The sequence below is a fragment of the Crocodylus porosus genome, unplaced genomic scaffold (genome assembly GCF_001723895.1).
Source record: "Crocodylus porosus isolate Cpor-Errol unplaced genomic scaffold, CroPor_comp1, whole genome shotgun sequence".
In the NCBI taxonomy this organism is placed as follows: Eukaryota; Metazoa; Chordata; order Crocodylia; family Crocodylidae; genus Crocodylus; species Crocodylus porosus.
The window spans coordinates 54,701,364-54,723,938 of record NW_017728907.1 but is presented as its reverse complement, the minus strand read 5'-3'; the positions used below and the strand labels follow the sequence as shown (position 1 = coordinate 54,723,938).

The 22,575-nt window shown below is 40.5% G+C and overlaps 1 protein-coding gene across 1 annotated transcript in view; it reads left to right on the top strand.

Moving 5' to 3' along the window:
• The window catches only part of NDC1 (NDC1 transmembrane nucleoporin), a 28,625-nt gene that overhangs the window by 3,654 nt on the left and 2,396 nt on the right, over window positions 1-22,575 (top strand). Inside the window, exons 3-16 of the mRNA XM_019530631.1 lie at window positions 1,466-1,567; window positions 2,724-2,898; window positions 3,855-3,993; window positions 6,127-6,235; window positions 8,246-8,297; window positions 10,415-10,547; window positions 12,394-12,486; window positions 15,214-15,295; window positions 16,214-16,372; window positions 17,763-18,026; window positions 18,171-18,289; window positions 18,557-18,607; window positions 20,966-21,029; window positions 21,834-21,934. Of these exons, the coding sequence (XP_019386176.1) occupies window positions 1,466-1,567; window positions 2,724-2,898; window positions 3,855-3,993; window positions 6,127-6,235; window positions 8,246-8,297; window positions 10,415-10,547; window positions 12,394-12,486; window positions 15,214-15,295; window positions 16,214-16,372; window positions 17,763-18,026; window positions 18,171-18,289; window positions 18,557-18,607; window positions 20,966-21,029; window positions 21,834-21,934 (1,643 nt within the window). The remainder of the gene's footprint in view (window positions 1-1,465; window positions 1,568-2,723; window positions 2,899-3,854; window positions 3,994-6,126; window positions 6,236-8,245; window positions 8,298-10,414; window positions 10,548-12,393; window positions 12,487-15,213; window positions 15,296-16,213; window positions 16,373-17,762; window positions 18,027-18,170; window positions 18,290-18,556; window positions 18,608-20,965; window positions 21,030-21,833; window positions 21,935-22,575) is intronic.

Genomic DNA, 22,575 nt, shown 5'->3' with positions numbered 1-22,575 from the left:
GGTTTGTTTACCTCAAAGTTGTCAGATGGCAAGCAGGATGTTGAATACTGCTTCCTTCTGGTTATGATGTTTCATATTTCACAGGAGGGAGGGGGTGATGGAAGGGTGTCCTGGGCAAGGAATTTTTCTTGTGTTGAGGCAGCTCTGTGTACATGCAAGTTTGGCTCGAATTTGCCTCCTATAAGCGCTCTCTCTTGTGAACTGCTACATACCAGAAGACTAAGGAAATTCTCCTTGTTTTGTGCAGTTTGTGTACTTGCATTACATGGTTTGGATAGTGAAATTAGACTGTCAGCTTCCTCTCTTCTTTTTTGGTTTTTCTTTCTGGCTCTCATGCAGCAGTGATGACTTTCAGTTCATCTCTGCCAAGAAATGGACAAGTAAAGATTTTCATTTGCATAAACAATTTGCAATCCTCTTCTATATATAGTTTAAACTGTCTGTTTTCTGAAAGGACGTTGAGCTTGGCAAAGAGATGGTTCTCTGCAGTTGCTTCTCAGCTCTGGAACTCCTGCCCTCCTGAGGCATTCAGCAACCATAGCTAGGCTCAGATGTTGTTTACTGGGTCTCTGTTATATGATGTGATACGATATTTGTATGACATTGCTAGTTGTCCTTTTAAGTTGTTATGTTTCTCTGATTTGTTACTTACCTTGAGCTTTTGTTTGGAAGGGTAACATCTAAATCACACAAATAAATAGTGACACTGACGACTTGAAATCCTGTAAGTTTCCAAGGTAACTTCATGTGGAATACCTGCTACTGCAAAATGACAGAGATTGTGAATAATACTACCTCATAGTCAATTTGTATAATTTTTTTTTCTCTATAATTTTTTTTCTCTTTGCTTGTGAATTGCCTAGTCAGAGAAAGGAAGAATGACAGCCTGTTCACCAAATATTATTTAATTCACAAAGTAAAACTGAAATAAATTTTTTAACCTTTCAGTTTTATAATCTTATTTATAATGCCAGTAGACATGCATTACCTTTAAATAGAAATATTTTTTAAAATTGACATAAATACATCTTCAACATAACATTTGGTCCAAGTTAAACTTAACAACTCAACAGTAGCTATATCCATAATGAACAGTTTGACAGTCTCTAGTATGCACTAGCCAGGAAGTCTGGTAGCTGTGACATTTGGAAAGACATCTCTCTCCCCCAAAACATGTCCCCATTCCCTGCAGCAACAACAACAACAACAACAACAAAAAAGGTGGTGGTAGGGGGGAGGACAGGCCACCAAACAACCACCAGAGCAAATTATGAATCTTCTTAATTGTCAAAGTATAATTTTTTGGTATAGTTGTGGGTGGTGATATTGAAAAGGAAACTGCAGTACTTGAAGTTGTATGCTTTCATCATTGCCAAATCTTTAGTTAATTCTGTAGCTTTGGAATGTATTATGTGCATCTTACTAATCAGTAACCTGGTAATGTTGGGGTCTTTTTTCATTATAGACTCTTTCAATGATTTGTATACTTCCTACACCATTTTCTGCATCCTTCTAATGTCTGTAGTGATACTGGTAATAAGCATCTTCAACGTTGAATTTTACACAGGTGAGTTTTATAATTGCTGTAAGATACTTGACTATAGCTGAATCAAACGACTATTATAAAGACAAGTTATTTGAACTCTTTGCTGGCATTGTGAACTGTGCATTGATATTTATATAAAGTTGAATACTTTATTTTAAGTTTAAAAAAAAAATCTTTGTGGTTGGAATGTTACAGGATTCAAAGAAAAAGCTGGCTTCACTATGGTCAGAAAATACTAAATAAAAAAAATAAATCAAATGTACCTTAAAATTAGGGGTGTGTGAAGCTTCGGTTGCTGATTCGATCAGAGAAGATTTGGCCCAATTCGGAGGCTGAATCACCAAATCCATATCGAATTGGGAGACCGGTGGCTCACGGGCTCTTACTCGGCTGCCACTTTCTCCATTGCTCTAGCTGTAGGAGCAGCATCTGGGGGTCCCTAGGCTCTCCCTCCCTCCATCATTCACTTCCTGCCTTGGCTTCATGGGAGCCCGCAGCTAGGGAGCTGAGGGCGAGAGCAGGGCATCTCCACAGGCTCTGCAGCAAGTGGGGAGGAGGGGACACCTACACAGCATGTGATCCAGGGGGCCAGTGATTGCATTGGTGTGGCCCATGCGGGGTGTGTTTTCCCCCACAGCTCATGTAGCCTCTGGCTGCCAAAAAGTTGGACAGACCTGCCCTGAACAGTTCACTTGCAAGTGAGTAAAATCAGCAAGGTATTAGCACAAGGGTGTCAAGTGGGAACCAGATCTGTTCTGAGGGCTCATCACGTGAGGCTGCTGGACCCTCTGCAGCAGCAGTGTTAATTGCTACAGCATGGCTCTGAAACTCTGGGAGTACATGCTGCTCCCTAAACCCTCCTCCCTCCCCTTGCCGCCTTAATCAATGCCAACATTGGGGGTTTTAGTCATCCCTGGCTGCTAAAATCAGGGAAATGGTGGCGTGAATGGCAGAGGTGTTAACTGCCTTTATTCTAGAGCTCACACTAGGCTATGTTGGGAGAGGCTCCTGAAAAATGTTGAACTGAATGGAGAACCTGTCAAGGGTGTGCTGTGCATGTCTCTCAGTGACTAGTTCCACTGTAAAACTTCCTCTACTACCGAAAGCAGCTAGTACAGATGTAGTATTTCATTTTAATGGCAGGTGATCATAATTCCCTCTTGGTTTTCATTTACAGTTGCACCTTCTATTCCCTGCTCTCGATTAGCGCTGATAGGAAAGATTATTCACCCACAGCAAGTTATCCATTCTGTTGTTCATGCAATAATGGGAATGCTGGTGGCCTGGTGTGCAGCAGTTATAACAAAGGGGAGGTTCCAGTTTCTTGCTCTACCCTGCACAGCTTCAGAAAGGTGACTGCTTCATTAATTAAGTACTATGCAAAGAGCATTGTCTTGTCCTAAAGTCTGTTTACTGTTGGAGAGGCATCAAATTTCAACATCTACTAGTTACATTTTTCCAGAGAAAAATAATGTTTCTGTTATCAGCTGGGGGAGGAAGGGGGAAGCAGCTGTCTTTGTCATCCTTTTGTGAAGTTCACAGGGCTAGTTTACAAGAAATATGGCAGGGAAACTTGACCAGAAGCCTTGAAATGAAGTTGTGAGGATGAGTAAGAGAAGGTAAGTTCAGCACTGAAAATATAAAAGTGACTTAAGAACCTGGATCTTCAGTCCTAAACAGTTCATCAGGAGAAAAACGGAGGCTGTCATGATTGTAAATAATAAAAACAGGTGGTAAGATTTTTAGCTTATATAAAAATTGCCCTACTGGACAATATTTGGGGAAGATTTACATTCTGTTCACCAGATGAATAAAAATGAAACTCTGATTAACTGAAGTTGGAAACCAGAGTGATTTCTAGAGTAGTAATTTAGAGGTGCGCCAATATATCGGTCCATATTGGATGGCACCAACAGAAGGGACATTTGAGATTTTTTGGCAATTGGCCTGCCTTCACTCTCTGCACAAATCCAGGGGACATGACTCCCATACCTCCCCTGGGGGCACACAGTAGTGGGGAGCACCCCCCCTTCCGAACAAGCCACCTGCTGCTCACCCCCTGCTCCACCCTGGCTGTATAATGCTGGCCTCTACCCCACTCCCTCCCTCACCATGGGATCCTTGATCTGCCCCCCTGCCCACGCCCTTTCTCCTCCACAGACTTACTGACCAGACACTGCTTGCCAAGGTGCCAAACTGCGTATCTGTATTGGCCAAATGGCTCTTTATTGGTGCACCCCTAGTAATAATTGATAGCAGTAACTGAATAACTCTCCCTCTTTTCCTCCACCCCCTTTTTTAACTTTAGTTTAGATGCTGTTGTTTCGTATGTGTGCCTAAATGAGTACCACCTCTTCTTCCTGCTGTTTGGAGCTTTCGTGGGATACAGTTACAGTCTCCTGTATCTTGTTAACAATATGAACTATTTGCCATTTCCAGTTATACAGGTAAGAGGTTAAAAAACTGTGCAAAGAGAGATTTTTTTTTTTTATCTGCTCAAGTGATCAAAGAATGCACTTGATTTTTGTGATCCTAACATAGGCTTTATAAGTAGGGATCTACCTAAATCGCATCTGAAGTGCACTGTGCAGCAGCTCCTTTAATCTTGTTCTTTTCACCGTGTGCCTTACTCCCCCACCAACTATTGGCAGAGTGGCTGTGGCAGTCCCGCTGCTTGCTCATGGTTGGCTGGGAGGCAAAAATGGGTTTTAAATGTGCCATGGTTTTTGCCTCCTGCTGCTGATCGGTAGAGGGACTCCAGAGGCATTTTCACGCCTTTTCACCAACATGTAAAATTAACAGCAACAGGCAGCCAGCTTAAGTAGCAGCAAGTTTTCTTTCCCCTACTTTATAACTCTTCTTTCCCAAAACATCTTGCTAATTTAGAAATAAATAAACGATAATGTTCTGCAGTGGTAATATACACACTGTTTTGAATGTTGAACTCCAGTTCATGTGAACTGCTGCAAAGATTTGAATTTTGGATGGGCAAAAATATCCTCTCATTGAGAGCTTAACATCAGGAACTGAAGAGTCATCTAGTAGATGTTAAGCTCCCTGAGAAGAAAAAAGCAATCCTTCAGTCTGAGTACTTACTAGACCCTCTATGGCAGTGGTCACCAACCAGCGGATCTTGATCCACCAGTAGATCTTGGAGTTGATCCAAGGCTGGGGTGGGGGCCCGCATACCTGCCCCAGCCCAGCATGTCAGTCTGGGGGGGGGTAGGGAAGGGGCAGGGGCTAGACTGAGGCCCCCACAGTGAGGGGTAGTGCCGCAGAGGCAGGAGCAGGGTGAGTTGAGTGGGGCCCTGGCCAGGTGGGACTTAACTGCTGGAGAGGCATACCTCCAAATAATTTTTTCTCCCTCTGTCTTGATCTGCCCCCCTGGGCAGAGGGGGTTGGTGGTGGCACATGGTAGACCTTGGGTTGCTTTTAAATGCCAAAGGTGATCTCCTGCTTAAAAAGGCTGGAGACCACTGCTCTATGGCATAATTCAAAAAAAGAAAAAAACTGAATTATGGTAAAAAGTAAATGGCCAGCATCTAATATGTAGTGTGGATCCGTGTGTACGCAGTGCCTTTGGTTGTATTCTGCATTAGCTGAATGTACTAAGATTTTTTTGAAGGGTAGCATTGGATAGACTGTTGCAAAAATCAAGTCCTGAAGTTATAGTAGTTGGAGAAGAATGATCGTGGCCTCCAGATTGTCAGTAACTGAAATATATCCTTTCTTCTCTGGCTACTTTTAAACCAGCTGTGCCACTATGATTTCCAAGCTAAGTCTGGTTCAGAAAAGATAGACCAGTTGAAAGAGTACTTTTGAGCAGGCTTAGTTTGAATCAGTGCAAAAACCCTGCTTGGACGCTTGACTCAGTTTAAGCCTGGATTGCAACAGGTCTAATTTGTTTGCTTGTTTTTATTTGGATGTTTGTTGGTTTCGGTGTTTTTGTCAGTAAAATTCTGCATAACTTCCCAAACAGAGTCTGAAGCAGTTACGGAAAAAATGCTGTGTTCTGAGATGCAATTTATTCAAGTGAAAAGTTAATTGTTTTGTGCATATGCTATGTTTGACACACTTTCAAATTCCTTTTCTGTTTACAAAGATATATGTAATATAACTTCTTTACCAAAAATAGCTTAAGTGTTTGTGCCTTGCTGTTTTGAACGACTATCATGAATTTGTCTGAATTTTACCTGCTTTTTCTAGATACAAGCCATACTAATTGAAAGCTGTTAGAGAGAGTTTTCTACACTTCCAGTGTACTTTTGTGCGTTTGCCAGCACCGTTGTATACTCAGTTTCCCTGGTTCTTACATGCAGCTCCTCCTCTCGACTTGTGTTTGTTTTTTTAAACACAGCAACAGAGAAAAGATTGAAATAAGTAAGAAAAGATGGTAACATTACGGGAATTAGTAGAGACTTAAAGAGAGATCTAGTGCTGTAAACTGCTTTCAATTTGTTTTTTAAGTTTGATTCAACTTCAGGGTGATTTGCATTTGAAGTGCTTTCTTTTCACTATGCGGTTTTTAAAAATGATCTCTTCTGAAGGCACAATGCTTCAACTATTCTTTCTATTTTTAGCAGTACAAGTACTTACGTTTCAGAAGATCTTTGCCTCAGCTTGTTAAACATAGTTGTGTGGAATCGCTGTATTTGGTTAGAAACTTCTGCATTGCATACTATTTTTTTGGTAAGTGTTGTGATATCATCTTATTCTTGCAGTATGTGGAAAGTTTTTTTTCTTTAATCAATTTGTCAGTATTTGCTGTTTTATTCAGTCCTACAGAGAACCTAAGCTTTTTAAACAAGCAAACAGAACAAACACTTTCACTCGTCATAACAGTTTATTGGCCCTGCAAGCCATTGCTGTTTATGTAATTTCGTAGAATTGCTTAGTAAAAAGGTGGTGTCCCTGAGTGTTAATGATCTCATCTTGTTGCAATGTTGGAAGACCTGAGAATGAGGTAGTTTAGCATGCAAGGCAATTAGCATGGAAGGGATAAAGGACCCATTTTGAACTAAGACTAAAATGTTAGTCCATCTAACCTAGTGTGTTTATTTCTGATGATCAGTAACAGCTGCTTCAGAGGGAGGCACAAGAAAGTCTGTTACAAACACTTGTGAAATAACCTGCCCAAAGGGAAGCCTCTTCCAAATTCTTATCAGTCAGTAACTGTTCCAGAACTTTAATTTTCTTTACATGGAAGTTTCCATGAAGTCAACCACCACTTATACGTGCTATGTCTTCTTTTTTTTCTTTTTCTTTTTCTTTTTTTGGCTTGTGTGACTGTAATTGAACCTGGTAATATATATTCGTATTGTGTGCATAATACGTAAAGTTACAATATTTTTTTAGCATCGTTTTCCTTTGGAAATCTTACAAAATCTAAGGCTTTGCCTGCTTTTTGATCACTGATGCACAATGAACTGTGTATTAAAAAAGATCCCATAACCCTATTTCCACACTTCCTACCCCTGCAGTACCAGCCTTTTTCTTGATTTTTTTTAATTAAAATTTAGGCTTTTCTGTTGACAGAGCCGTGGGTCTCCTTTCTCCAAAAGTGTCTGTCTTTATTTTGCGGTGGTATTTAGGTGTAAAGCTAAAAAATATTGAATTATTCTAAAAGTTACTTCCAAGTTTCAGATCTATATTCTATTAGAGATCTGAGAAACACAGAAAAAATATATAATATACATTCTATTATAGATGATATATTTATATATAATTTATTTCTCTCTATCTAAAAAAATAAAATTCTGTGTTTCTCAATCTCTCCAATAGAATATAGATCTAAAACTTAGAAGCAACTTTTAGAATAATTATCACTTTCCATCTGGAGGTTCAAAATTACTGTAGTATCTTAATGCCTCCATAGCATAGATAAGTATTTGCTCTGTTTTTCAGGTGGAGAAACTGAACTAGCTTGGATGAGACCTTTGGAAAAAACTAATAATTAAACTAGGAATAGAATCTGCATCTCCTGATGTATAGTTTTAGCTTTTAACTTTGTTGTGACAAGAAAAGTATCAAACAGCCTATGAGAAGAATTGCTCCTTTTTTACAATATATGCACATCATGTTGTTGGTCTTTATTTCTGTCTCTGTGTGTAGCTTGCTTTCATACCAAAAACTTCCCTAGTTTTTTGTTAGACAAAGTAGGCACGTCTATATGTGCATATTAATGTGATGTAATAAACTCCAGCACGTCACGCTGGAGTTTACTGCTTCTGGGCACATGCACCCGGGACCGCAGCATGTTGAGCCAAGTTGCAGCAGTCCTAGCTGGCAGGGGACCTAGGGGGAGTCAGCCTACCAGCCTGGGGCTGCTCTGATCTGGTTCAGTGGAGGGGCTGGCTGGAGCATCAGGATGCTTCAGTGTGGACAAAACCAGCAGGCAGCCTCTGCTCTGAAGCAACCTTGTGCCCGAGCCAGCTGCATCAGTGTCTCAACATGTGATGTTGAGGAGTACAAAAAAATCTCCAAAACAAAACTTTGCAGCAGGATAATATTTGTATTTACAAGTACTATCCTTCTGCAGAGTTTATTGGTTTATTCCAGCTTAATAGCCCTGCATGTGTAGGTGTCAAGACATTTAGTGCAGAGTTAATTAATCTATGCTGCAGTAAACATCTCGTGTAGACATGCCCATTAACTGTTACATATCTGTTTCACAATGTCATTTTGCTTGTGGCTTCTTAGGTTATATCCCACGGGCATGGATAAGTACCACAATGGACCTTCGTACAGATGAGTAAGTAGTAAAAGAAGCTGTTCTCAGTCGAGCTGTTTTACCTTTCATCATAATCGTCTAGGAGAAGGAGTTGGGAATGGCAATGTCTACCTTTTAGCACCCTGTGCCTTGCTGTAGAACCAGAACTACTGCATTAGGCATCACAGAATGGGATCCAAAGCACTGTGAGCTTGAAGCAGTCTAGAACTAGACAGTAGAAAGCACTGTGCACACGCATCTCTGAGAACCTACCACTCTCCGATCTTGGGTGCCTGGTCCAGGACTGGTAACGGGTGGAGAGGGGGCTCTGTCCATTTGGAATCTACTGCCTAGAATCCTCTCCTGATGCTTGTCGCTTAGAGTCATTCCTTCAAAGAGCTACACATGTTTAGTTTAGGTGGTGTTTTTGTGGAATAGATTGATTGTTAAAATACTCATGTTAAAAGCAGAAGACATGGTTTCAAACCCACATATCTTGCCTTCAGAGGAATTCTCTTCTCTCAAGCCAAAACTGTTCTGGGTTTCAGGTACTTCTCTCTCATCCTATTGAAGCAATATGGAATTTGTGGTTCATTGGGACTGCTCCCATGATTGTTTAATGTAAAATGCATCAGCAGTGAAGGGATAGGGGGCAGGAAGAGTTCTTGGAGTATGACCCAGATCCCAGGACTCCCTTCTTAAGACCATGCCTTATCCACTAGGTCAGGAGGAGTCAACCTGTGGCATGTGTATCACAAATGGCCCGGGCAGCTTCTGTGTGTGGCACATGGTAGATCAGGGAGAGGGTGGAGGACAGCTGCTAATAGGGGAGGAAGCAGAGCAGCAGCTCAGGCAGGGGAAGGGGGATTGGAGGGCCAGTCAGGTAAGGTGCAGGGCTTAGGTTGTAGCACACCTACCAAAAAGGTTGCCCCTTCTGCACTGGGCTACAAAGACATACTCCCTTGTTCTGCCTCTTACCCAGTGACTCCTGAATTCTTTTCTGCAAAGTTGCACAGCTTCAGGAAGAGGGGTGGAGAATGTCGCAAACCAGACTAGCTTACTGGCTAAGACATTCTCTTGGGAAGTGGGGAGAGAGGTGTTAGGTTGAGCCATTTTGGGCTAAGGAGGGTAGTCAAACCAGATCTCCACTTTTTTTGAGTACTAGCTGTTAGTCTGTTGCAGTGGTGCTCATTGTTTTGGCACCATGGGCTGGATCAGTGGTGCAGGGCCAGTCCATGGGCAGTGTCAGCCCTCATGCTGCTGCCCTTTCCTGGCTGGGATCCAGTCCTGGGGGACCCCCCCTGCCTCCACCCCTGCATGCCAGGGTCGGGCCTGATCTGTGTTTAGAGCCACAGATCTGTGGAGAGCCCCACAGGCCAGATGACATGGCACCAGGGGCAAGATTGGAGTGTCGGCTCAGGGGTTGAACACCCCTGGCTTGTTGCATAAAAAGGGCATCGCTAGCTTCTCTGATCTTGTTTTAGAAGACAGTGGCCAGAGGTTTGTGAGGAACCTAGTTCTGTTAGGCATCTTTTGAGCAGGCATGCCAGATCAGGCTGCTCAGGGTTTATATGGAAAAATTTCTAGTGTTTGGATGCTGGTTAGACTTGGGCAGTGAACTGCTCAGAGTGGGGCAGTCTGCAGCAAATGCAGAAAGAGACTTTTAGGTCCCTAGGGAACTTAGAACTCAAATAGGGAAGTGCTTACTGAGGTTAGTCAACACTGATTTGGAGTTTCTTGGATTGCAGTTCTGGATTTAGGAGCCTCGATTCTACTGAAGTCCTTGATTAGATCTAGCCATACATCTTTAAATACAAGAAGAAAACGTTCCCCTCCACATATCACAATATTTATTATGTTTTCTCCTCAATGCAAAGGAAACTGGAGAATTTTCTTCTGGTTATTCATTGTTTAAAATTATACAGGTTGGGAATATAATGCTGCTGTTAATTGACTTAGAGGTTTTGGCATTTACAGAACCAGCATTGCTGACAAATTGGGGGAAAAAAAGGGTTTTGTTTTGTTTTTTGTTTGGGGGGGTTTTTTGGTAGCATCTTCCAAAGTAACTGCATTTCTTGAAGCATTGTTTTAATCCATTTATTCTTTATACTGTTGCCACCAAAATTAAATGTGTGTGTGGGGTTTTTTTGTTTTTGTAGTAAAATTCATCCTCTTGACAACCTGGCTGGTTTGCTGGATCTCTCACTGTTCTACCATACCTGGCTGTGTGGTGTATTTCTTTTGATTCCTTGGTACATTGCATGGTTACTCTTCAAAATCTATGCTACAGAGGTTAGTATTGGCTGACTGGATTATGCTTGCATGTCATCAGCATTGTGGAAAAAATATTTCACTTTCAAAAGTAGTGTTCAAGAAGAAATGTCTCAGAACTAGCAATCCTCAAGCTTTACATAGCATGGAGTATAGTCAATGTAGCAACTGACAGATGCTTCTTATCCCTCTTCTTATTTCTCTTGCTCCCAGTAATATAAAATTAGAGAGCTGCGGTTTACATGGGAAAACTAATTCTGGAGAACACTAACTGAATTTTAGCTGTCCCAGTACATTTTTTTTTTTTCTTTCTTTTTTTTGTTTAACAGGAAGTGAAGGATTGATAGGGCCAGGCAGCACTCTAGACCATGCTTCATAAACTCTGGACCAGTCTCCTGTAGATCATTTTGATTTAACATCAAAGTAGCATGCTGTTATAAAGTAGACTTCAAAAAATCTTGGGAATTGATACATTATTCTTTTTTTAATCATTAAGCTACAAATTAATGTGGCTAAAAAAAGACCATTTAAATATATAATGAATCGCATTAAAATAAAGCAGAAACTAAGATTCAACCCAAAAAAATGAAATTCTGACAACAGCAAATTGGGAACTTAATCTTCATTGTGTAATTTAAATACTTCTCAGTCAGAGAATAAAAATACCTCCATCTAATTTGATTTTCCTCCTTTTCCCTCCCCCACCCCTCTTAGGCTTTGTTAAACTACAGATCAGGCTTCCTAGCCTCAGTTCTTTGGCAGGTCTCATTTTAGAAAGCATTACTTTGGAAGGACAAAGTGAAGTGAAAGAGGCCTTTTGATTTGTTTTTCTGAGGCTCAGCTTTTTTTAATTAAGGAGAATCCCTAGCTGCAGTTATGATTGCCCAGAAAAGCTTTGGGAATCTTGCATGCAGGTATAACCGTATGCTGTCCATTCTGGCTGAACTTGCTAGGAGCCTGGAAAAGTAGTTTTGACATGTGAACTGTCCATTTTGAACTAGTAATTATGGACACTTAAACATGCTGTTAATTATTTTTGTGGACATATTAAAACATGCTGCTAATTATTGTACTGTTCATAAAAGCATGCAAGATGGGAGGGGAAGTGTTGTCATATTAGGAAGATGTAAAGTATATATAGGTTTTAATAACAAATCACAAGTTTGAAGAGTGGTGCAACTGACATTGTGTTCCCCCCCAGAAAACCTTGTGAAATGCTAACTAAGGGCAAAGTCAAGGCCTAAAAATTTTGCCCCATAAATATAGGTAGTATTTGTAATCTTGGAAGATGTGTGCCCCTACTCCGCTCCTGGTATGATAAGGGGACCCCTCTCTTTCCCTCCCCTCCCCCCCCGGCATTTTATCCTCACCCAGATATAAATAACACTTCATAACCAGAAGTCTGTCAGAGAAATAACAGGCTACGGCTGGCAGTTTCCAAGTAGGAGGATGGCTGTAGAATACAAAGCACTTTATAGATTTAAAGGGGAGGATTAAAATTATTAATTAAATCTAATAACTCAAAACAGTTTATGTAAAAATCTTACCGTTTTTCTTCAGGGAAGCCGAATAACTTGGAGATGATACCTCTTTTCCCTAGGCATTGCTGTATAATACCACATGCTGTTTTGTTGTTGTCTACTGAGACTCTAAAACTGGTTCTTGCTGTTTAAAAGTAGATTTTGAAGTCTATTTGTCTTATCATATTGGCAACATTAATTGGAAGCTTTGGCTATATACTTTATATAGTTTGTCATGTTGCCAAATTAATGTGGCTGTGGTGTCTCAGTAACAGTCTCTTTCAAAGTTTGTTCTGTGTAATAGAAGTCTGGTATTGAATCAGCTTAGTTCTTGTCTTTAATTCCAGGCGTACCATTTTCCTGTTCAGCCAACGTTTGCTGAGGAAACTGACCAGTGCTTACCTAAAATCTTAAGCAGTAACCCTCCCCTCATCATAAAGGTATCAAAACAGTTGTTTGGTTTTGTCACGTCTATGTATTTATAGATTCGTAGATGTTAGGGTCGGAAGGGACCTCAGTAGGTCATCAAGTCTGACCCTGCCTGGGGCAGGAAGGAGTGCTTGTCCAGTCTCCTCCTTGAAGACCCCCAAAGGTAGGGGAGAGTACCACCTCCCTTGGAAGCCTGTTCCAGATTGTGGCAAGCCTTACCCTAAAGAAATTCTTTCTGATGTCTTAAATCTGCTCTCCGTTAGTTTTGTGGCCGTAGTTCCTAGTTACTCCAGGGGGTGCCCTGGTAAATAGAGCATCTCCTACTGAGAAGTCTTCCATGGATCTTGAATGATTTAAGCAGCAATCTAAACTGCTACACATCTTTTAAAGAAATAGCCAAATTCGGAACAGTCAGAAGCGTTTTGCAATGCTTCCAGAGAAGTTTGTTTTATAATGACACCTTAGTGTATTTGCTGAACTGGATTGCTGGTTGAACTGAATTCACTGAGTTAGGAATGAAGTGTGTCTTAATTACTCTGTGGAGTATATGTATACTACTGTTAAATAGACCAGGCATGAAAATCCATTCACTTCCTTTTTAATCTACTGTTTTAGCTTCTCTGGCTAACAAATGGACACTTTCTACTTATTAAATTTCATTCTTATACCACATTTCTGTATGCTTTTGACACTTTCACAGTGCTGCACATCTTTTCCTGGATATTTCATATTTTCTTAAGTATGTAAAAAGTAATCTTGAAATAGGGTAATACAAAAAAAACCTAACTTTTCATGTTATTTTAGTGGCAAAATTCATTTGAGTTTGCCAGTGGTAACTGTGAAGCTGTTCTGAAGTGACTACATTTAAAAAAAAAAAAATTTAGTGTTTAACCCAATTTCTTGCTTCTAATTCTTATTTTGAAGTGTGAGGTCTCAAGGTGATGTTAAATTAGGGCACTCGGGGCATTTTCTGGTACCAGCAAGTGCTGCGTTCAGGGTGGATTTGATCATGATTTAAATTGCTGGTTAGAAAGGCTTGATTTAATCATTGTTTTCTACAAAAGTGTATTCTTGTTGTTTGATATAACCTTTGTTAACATATTCCCAAACAGGGTTTTTTTTTTTTTTTTATGGCTTTGCAAGCCTGCTACCATGATAAGTTTTCCCTTCTACCATACCATTCCCTCTCTGTTGATTTGAGATCTAGTGAGGCTATACTTGGAAACTTAGCCCTCAAGACTTCTGAAATAATATTCTGCTCAAAATGTTTTTCCTTTGTTTCTACTGCCCCCTCCCTTCTTGCACTTATCTCCAGACTCCCTGTTCCTTGCCCAGATCTATTCCACCCCCAATAATCTTCTATTCATTTAAGTTCTTGAAACTTTGCACTTTTAGAGTGAGATAAGGGCTTGACTCTATGTATACAAATTTGCAGAAAGACAGGAGGGCTGATGGGTAGGTAATCAGGTCTGTTATTGCTTAACTCAGTATACTGCTGTTAAGAAGGATGTTTTCCCTGGAGACGCAATTCTAATTTGAGACTGAAACTAAGCATTACAGAAATGCTTAGTGGGATCTTCTAGACTGAGCACCGAGTCCCATTGAGTACAGTGGTTTTCTTTAATCCTTACTAATCTGTAAAGGAGCCTCTGGGAACCCCATACGATTCGGCCCCTAATATAGTTAATGGCCTGTTGTGACCTATTTATAAAACTTTTCTAAAAAGTTGCAGGAATATATTGTCTCAAACAGTATATAATTAGAATTTATAATTCCATGATGATATCTTTGAACTCTAACGTATCTTAAATTAAAACTATATATAGGTTTATTTTTTTTAAAACAAGCAGCTTAACAAAAAAAATTAAAGATACGATTTAAATAAAAAAAATTCTGATTTAAATAAAATAAAAATCATGATTTCTTTTTTACCCTGGATGCATTTAACAATATCAGAGACTCATAATGCATCATGTGTTGCTACAGACATGAAGTATAGCTCCTACTCTTCTGGTTGTGTTGTATTCTGAAAGAGGGGATTAGAGCCAGGCATGTTCATCAGCAGAACTAAAGGGTAAAAATCCCAGTCTTTAATAGTTGTACCTTACATTTTGTAATATCAGCATTGTAATTTCAGCATTGTATTAATAACTGGCTCTTACTACATTTGCAAGATTTGAGACAATTAGCTGTTTGTGGGCTTGTCATATTCATTCTTTGATCAGAAAAGCAGTTAGACTTCAGTATCAGGGCAGGCCTGACATCAATTTCAAGTGGCATGCAATGAGAGATCCTAGTGCTGTAATAAAACCATGTTAATTTGCTTGGAAAGTTCAGTGTAATTTGTCTGTATAGTTGTTTGTTAGTGCTAAGAATGACACTTTATTTCACTTCGTCTATCAGTGAAAGCAGTCTAAAGCGCACAAAATTTCCCGTGAAGTTGACTCGCTATGGAGCCCCAATCTGAAGCAGCTTTCCTGTGGCGAAAGTAAAGGAGTTATTCTTTGCATGTGCAATCTTCTAAACTAAGGGAGAAAAAATATTAACGACTCCATTTTGCCTGTGGTTACAGCATATGTAAACAAATCCTGTTGACTCTATTAGGAATTGCATTTGTGGGAATACTCAAATTCCTTGCTAAAATCTAAAAACCAATAGGCTTTTAATGACAGCATATTTAAGGGATCAATTTGATTTCCCCCCCCCCCAGTGCATTAAAATATTTCCCTCCTTTTCAGTTCTTGGCCTTACAGGACTTGATGTTACTTTCCCAGTATTCTCCTGTGAGACGTCAAGAAGTCTTCAGCCTTAGTCAGCCAGGTATTACCAAAATAAATCTGTGGTGATTTCTAAACTTTTTCAAGACTGTTGTTATGGTAAGAATTTTTTAGAAATGATCTCATACTTGGAAGCATGCTGTATAAGCCAAAAGAACTCCTAAGCAAAAGTATCCATTTGGAAAGGCCCTCTTTTTTGTTGTTTCATCTACTAAACTTAACAAATACTGGTTCCTGTTGTTTGATTTAAATGACAACTGTGAGGAAACATAGGTTGCAGACTATCAAAGAAAGGTATTCTTGACATCACCAATTGAACGAAGCTAATAATAATAACAATAATATAACAACAGATGTGTATAACAGTTTAGTATCAGGATGTGAGTGGGTTGAAGTGAAGCATAAATTGTGAGTCACTCCCCAGTTGTGCAAGCAAATAATGGCTATGATTTAGACTGGTGTATAAGCTTCTTAAAATATACAGAAATATGCTGTAGGAGGTCCGTTAGAACTCTTTTGCTTTCATCAGGGACTCTTTTGAACTTCATCAGACGTTTTTGTTGCTTATGCACTGTGGTAATAAGCGGTGTTGAAACTAGCTGACAAGCAACTTACAAGACCAAAAATTAGTGAGTTTGAAATCTAACGGGCTAAATTCTGCCTTGCAGGATACCTGTGCAGTTCTCACTGAAGTCATCAGGAGTTGCATTTACAGTTTGAACCAGTATCTGTGTCCCTGCACATATTTGGGCACAAGAAACTTATGGTGAAAATGTAGCAGGTTTTTTTTGTTTGTTTGTTTGTTTTTTAGAATTGAGTATGTGTTGGGTAATTCTGTAAGATTATACTAAGCATGGAAAAAGTAGGATGTAAATAAGTACTGTCAAAACAGGCACAGTGATAATGTCTTGACTGAAACCACTGAACACCTCTTCAAGTATTTGTTGTCTGACCTAACTAGGTGGGCATCCCCACAACTGGACAGCAATATCAAGGGAGTGCTTGAATCTTTTGAGTGACTTAACCCAGAAGCTGATTATACATCAGGAAGCTGCAGCTACCAATGGGAGAATAAAACAGCCATCTCCAGGGGAAATAAACAAATCCCTGAACTTTCCAGGTACCTTTTTACATGAGATATTTCACAGTAACTGTTACAGAGTGGTTTACACCTGTAACTAACAAGAGACTAGAGTGCAATGGAGGATGTTATAACACTAGTATAAATCAAATGACAGAGGGAGCCAAGTGATTATGTTAAGTATTTGAAGGAACACAGGTTAAAGAATATGTGTGTGGTGTTGCACTAGCATCAAAGATTAATTTAAGTGGAATTTGGAGAGAGATCACTTTTTTTCACTTTTAGTGCATTGGGCAGTATTCCCTTGCATACTTTCTCATTTACAATAGGTTTAGGAAGTCAGCCTATCAAGTGATGAAACTTGTTGAAGAGCCCCCTAAAAATTTTGATAGAAACATTTGTAACTACTGTTGCTAGTTTACAGTGATGAAACATGTATTGCCGAAAAGGTTTGTGGGATATCTTTTTGTGATTCACCCAATGCAGGCAGTCCTCAGACTTACGACACAATTGGTTCCTGAAAAAGGCGTCTTAAGTTGAAATGTTGTAACTCGGAACCAATTTTCTCTTAAGAAACAATGTTATAAATGGGGGATTGGTTCCTGAACCAAGGCCCAATATCCTATTTTCACCAAAAAATACTCCAGAATTTTGTACTCGATCAATTATAGATAAGTAATATAGCTACATTAACGTATTTATGTTGTAAATAGCAATCGTATTGATTTGGAAGGACTTCTTTGAGGTGACTTTGCTGGACTTTTTGAAGGGCTCTTGGCTGCAGGTTTTTCTGGGGTCTTGTCTGCTTTCTTAAAGAAAGTGTCCAAGGAAGTTTGGACAGACGTTCTCCAGGGAGACGAGTGACGCTGGCATGGCGTTGCATCAGGTCAGGCCTTATAAGTCAAAACTGGCGTTGTAAAGTTGAAACGGTGTCAATTTATAAACGTTGTAAGTGTGAAACATTGTAACTCGAAATGATGTAAGTTGCGGACTACTTGTATTGCTGTAGGAATATCCTTAAGGTAGAGGCTAAGCCAAAGCCATCTTATTTAGTGGGTTCTTACTCTTATTTCTAAATGCATTTCACACAGTAAAATGCAGTCTGTATCGGAATGGAAATCTATCTTACATTAAGAGCTCAGCAGAAAGGAAGTATGGTGGGGTTAATAAGCTTTGAAGGAAACTAACTGATAATGGGCACGTCTACATGTTCATTAATGCTCTATAACTGGAGCTAATGCGCATTAGCACAGGTGAATGCCTTTTTAGTGACTAATGCACTGTAGATTCATTCTACTGCGCATGTGTTGTGCCTGCCGTGCTAATGCACAGTTGAATTAGTTTTCTGTGCATTAACCCTCTCATGTAGACGTGCCTAGTCTGTATCGTATTTACCCATACCAGCCCATATGTATTTGTTTGTTAGCAGGAGCAGCTGTTATAGAAGAAATGGCTTTTCAGGCACATAGGTCTAACGTCTTACCTAGAACTCACATGCCTTCCCTGGTTAAATCCCTGTCGCCTTTAAAGACCTCAACTGCATCAGACCTTGGAAGCTCTTTTGGCTCACCTTTCACTTCTCCTGCTCTAAATCGCAAGCCTGGAATCCTGGATTTAAATTCTCCTTGGCATGGATCAGTTCAAAGCCCTCATATTATGAGAAGAGGACCAAAGCTGTGGACATCAAGTTCAGGTGGTGGCCGTTCTGTTCCAGTTATCTTGCTTTTCCTCTTATGTATAATGGAAAAATTGGCTTAATTGTGCAGATTCTTCTGGGTCATACTGTCTTTGTAGGGATTTCTATTTTTTTTCTAAATAGGCTTGGTTTTTCTTGTAGATCTGCAAACAAATGGTTCTTACCCATCATCCTTCCCAATGGTCTCTGTTGCAAGAGTTGGTCATGAAGCAGAGCAACCAAGTTTTATGTATACATGGCTACAGAACAAACAGGAGCAGGTACAGTAACAGTTGTGGTATAAATCAGTTTGGTCTTGTATGTAGCGTGCTGGGTGTTTCCTTCAGAAATATAACTTCATGGTATGATTGCTTTTTCCTCTGATCAGCTGACCTAACACTGTAACAAACAGCCCATTATTTAAATGTTTTACTGTGACATAATTGTAAAGTTTGAATGGATTTAGTTACTTAACACCAGAAATGTTGTATATAATAGACTGTCAAATGTAAAATTTGTATTTTTAAATGTTTTTCTTTCCTACTCAGATAAGAAGTTTCTTGTCAAAACGAGTGCTGGTCATGTATTTCTTCAGCAAGGTGATTATGGCTATATATATTGGACTTTTGGGTAGAGCAGAAACATGAACAGGAACAGGTTCTAATGCTGTCTTCTAGGTGAGCTCCAATAGAGATTTTCTTGGCTGATACCAATAACTGATTATTCACCAGGCATATCAGCTGATTCCAGTAGCCAGTTTTACAGGAGCACAGCTGGGCAGCATAGAGAGCAGCTCCCTGTAGGTAAGTCTGTGGAGGAGGAAAAGGCATAGGGAGTGTGGGAGGGGCAGATTGAAGCCTCCATGGTGATGGAGAGAGTAGGGATGGAACTGGGGGTGCTGTCCAGCCAGGGTGGTTGAATGGGACCCTGGGGCCAGGGCAGAGAGTGGCATGGAGCTCTGAGAAGCTTGCCCAGGGGATTAGCATCCCGGTGCTTAAAAATGGCAGAGACGCTTGAGCACAAGGGATGCTTTTAGGAGCAGAGCCGAGTGGTATGAAGGCAAGGCAGGCTGCTTGCTATGTGTTCGGGGCTCCCAGGGTAAAGGCAGCAGGTTGGAAAGCCCTGAGCCTATAGAGGGCAGCCCACCTCCACCCTTGCCATGCACACATCTTGGGGGGCACGTGCCTCCCATGCCTCCCACAGCAGTGCAAATAGCAGCGGGGAGCCCCCTTACTCCTGCACCCCTGGATGAGCTGTCCTTGGCTCCATCCCACTCCCTGGCCCTGGGGTCCCATTCACTGCCCTGGCTGGGCAGCGCCCCCCAGCCTCACTCCATCCCTCACCATGGGGGCCTCAATCTGCTTCCCCCCCACACACTTCCCCTCCACAGGCTTAACTGCAGGACACTGCTTTCCACACTGTCCAACTGCGTTCCTGGCCGTGTGCATGCTGCAGCTGCAAACATACACATCGTGTCTGGGGGCCCTGGCCAGAAAGCGTATTTTATTTATCAGCACATTATCAGCTACACCGGGCAAAAAAAGCCAGTAACGTTAATTTTCCTTTTTATTGGTACCAATCTGATATGACACTGATATACCGGTGCACCTCTACTGTTTTCAGTGCTTTCTACAATCATAATTTTTTTCCCCTAGTCTTGGAGCTTTTTATATTTTTAAGACCTCTTACACTTAATAATGAAGTCTTCCCTACACTACTCAGTTAAAAAGGGTAATATTTCTGTACAGACTAAACTGAAATACATGCATTACAACTTTCTCAAAGTGCTACCTAATGTAAGTGGTATTTTTAGATTCTAACCTTGCCAAGAATCCTGACTGTCTTGGTGTGCCAAGTACTAGATAACACTGCTTCTTGTTATACCAAATAAAGCTAGAATTCAGTAGGTTGATTCTGGTAGAATGAGTGTAGCACAGTAGATTTTCACACCTGAATTCTGTGAGCAGGTATGGCAAGAGTGTTGTAAACACTTTTTTTTAAGTGTGCCAACACAAATCATAAACTTTGAAGTATTCAACCTTTTTAAACGATGTCACTTTGGTTTTCTGGTCTCATTTGTTTATATTGTTCTTCCATGTGGAAAGTGTATTTGATAGAATTATTGAAAAGGTTTCCCTTCATGCTGGTGTGTATGTGTGTGTTTTTTTGCATGGCTTTTCAATAAACTTTGACCTTAATCCAAAAGCGGGTCATGCCCTCAGGACGGGGGCCTTCTGTGTACAGATCTCTCTAAAGGAGGAGTTCTGTTATACATGAAACAACCTATTTTTCTGGATCTGTGGAGCCCTTTGTGAGGATAATAGGGCCAGTGAATGGGATGGGGATGCATGTTCTAAGTCAGAAGAAGCCCTGCTAAGTCTGTGGAGCCCTACGCATGGCTTTCATAGATAGCTGTTTTTCAGGGGGATGGAGGTCCCTTTTAGGGCCTTAGCTAGTATGAAAGCACAGAGCTGCTGGATGACCCTCCCTGGCTTCCCTCGACCCTGGTAAAGCTGGCAGATTTCAGGTAGGCATAGCAGGTTTCCTATATAGAGAGAAACTGGACAGAATTGCCAGTTGCTTGCCATATCATACAGAAGATGTTACTGATATTTTGAAATGATTGTTTTGTGATGTAATCTGGTACCCACACACACACACGCGCATGTAAAGGAACACCTCATCCATGATGGACAGGAGCATACTATAAATGCCTAGATACTGGAGAGCCCAGGGGAATGACTGGGTCTAGGGTTCTGCAGCATCTACTGTTGCTTGCTTAGAAATGTCAAAATTCTGTAGCAAATCTTTATGGACTGGGGCTGTACTGGTTACCTATGTATGTACAAACATGCATTTGTAGCCTTTAAATAATATCCATACTCTTAACTGAAAAAAGCAGTTTTGATGGCTAACGTGAAAAAACATGCACTTAGGAAATTATGATTTCTCCATAGAATCCAGAGGCCTCAATCCAAGCTGTCTTTTCTGATGCTCAAATGCACATTTGGGCATTAGAAGGTAAGAAATTTCTATTTGAATTTATTCTAGTTCTTGCTTTGAGGTGACCGTAATGAACACACAGATTCGGTTTCAGGCTTACTGTACCCATTACTTTGGAAATGGAGGCAAAGAGTGCTTTCTCATGTAAGCTTATCTGCACTGATGCAGACCTCTCTGCTACAGACTGAGTGCCTTTGTCCACAGCTCCTTTGCATTTTCAAAGCCTGCCTTTCTGCTTAGAAATCTACTCCACTTCTACCAAACAGAGTGCAGCTTCTACTGCCTCTTGACAACTAGCAGAAGGCATCTGTAGACATTGCAACGCTTTCTGCTTTTTGCCATAATGGCTTCAGCAGCTGGTGTCTTCCTAGGGTGTGCTCATGCTCTGGCAACACAGCTGATGGTGAGCTGTCAGAAAGTGTGTTGGCATCATGATAAAGGAACATTTTTTGAGAAGGAATTTATCATCTTCCTCTGATCTCACTCATCAATTCAGCATGGCATTTGAGAAATGGAGGACAATAGCAAAGATATCTACACCATGTTTTCTGCTTCTTACCACATGCCTGTCAAACCTGGGGCTGGTTTAGTCCATGGAGTTAATTGGAGCAGCCTCAGTACTTCTGCCATTTGCTCCTGGCTGTTGTACGTTCTGAAGGATGCCCCCATGTTAGTGGGATCTTTGTGTACCCGACTAAACCAAGTGCCAGTGTGCTGCAGCAGCGTCTGAGGTCTGACATCTTGAATTGTTAGTGCAGCCTGATGCTTCCATTTCTGAAGGCTAGTGTAAGATAAACTGTCTTGGACTTTTCTTCCTTTAAGGTCTGTCTCATTTGGTAGCAGCATCATTTACTGAAGATCAATTTGGAGTTGTCCAAACTACACTGCCAGCTATTCTAAATACCTTGCTGACCCTTCAGGAGGTAATGATCTTTAATATCTCTTAATGTAAAACTGGTTTGGGAGGAAGGGTGGGAAGGGTCCTATTGTGTTTGACTTTGAATTGTGTCTTCACCTAAAATTTTTCTTCATAGCCAGCAGTTAAATTTAATCTTGTTATTTAGTTTCCTTTTTCTCAACTTCTGAATCGGTACCTAATTAAATTCGTTTCTTTAAACTGCCATTGTGATTGGAAAACAGATTTTGAAATGCAGTATCCTGTTAAATGGTACAACATGCTCAACTAAAAATAGTATTTCAGGGAAGCAACAATTATACAATTATGCCAACGTAAAATGTTCGGGTTTTGTCTTTGGTCACAAAAATCCTCCATGTCTATTGCAAAGCACTTCAATTTCAGAGCCATTACATTTCAGGAGATGAGACCTGTTTCATGTTTCTCTGCTGATGTTTAAGCTTTGTTTGAAGAATTATTATAGCGCTATGGTATTTGGGAGTGTGTACTAAAAGTAACCAGAGATGTGTTTCTCCAAGATGACACTGGGTGCTATCTGCGAAAAAATTTAGTATTCTATATTCCTCTTAATAGAAGATTCTGAGACCAGAATTTTAGAGGTCATTACAATTCTTCAGTAGGGGCACTTATTCCAAAAACTTGCAGCAA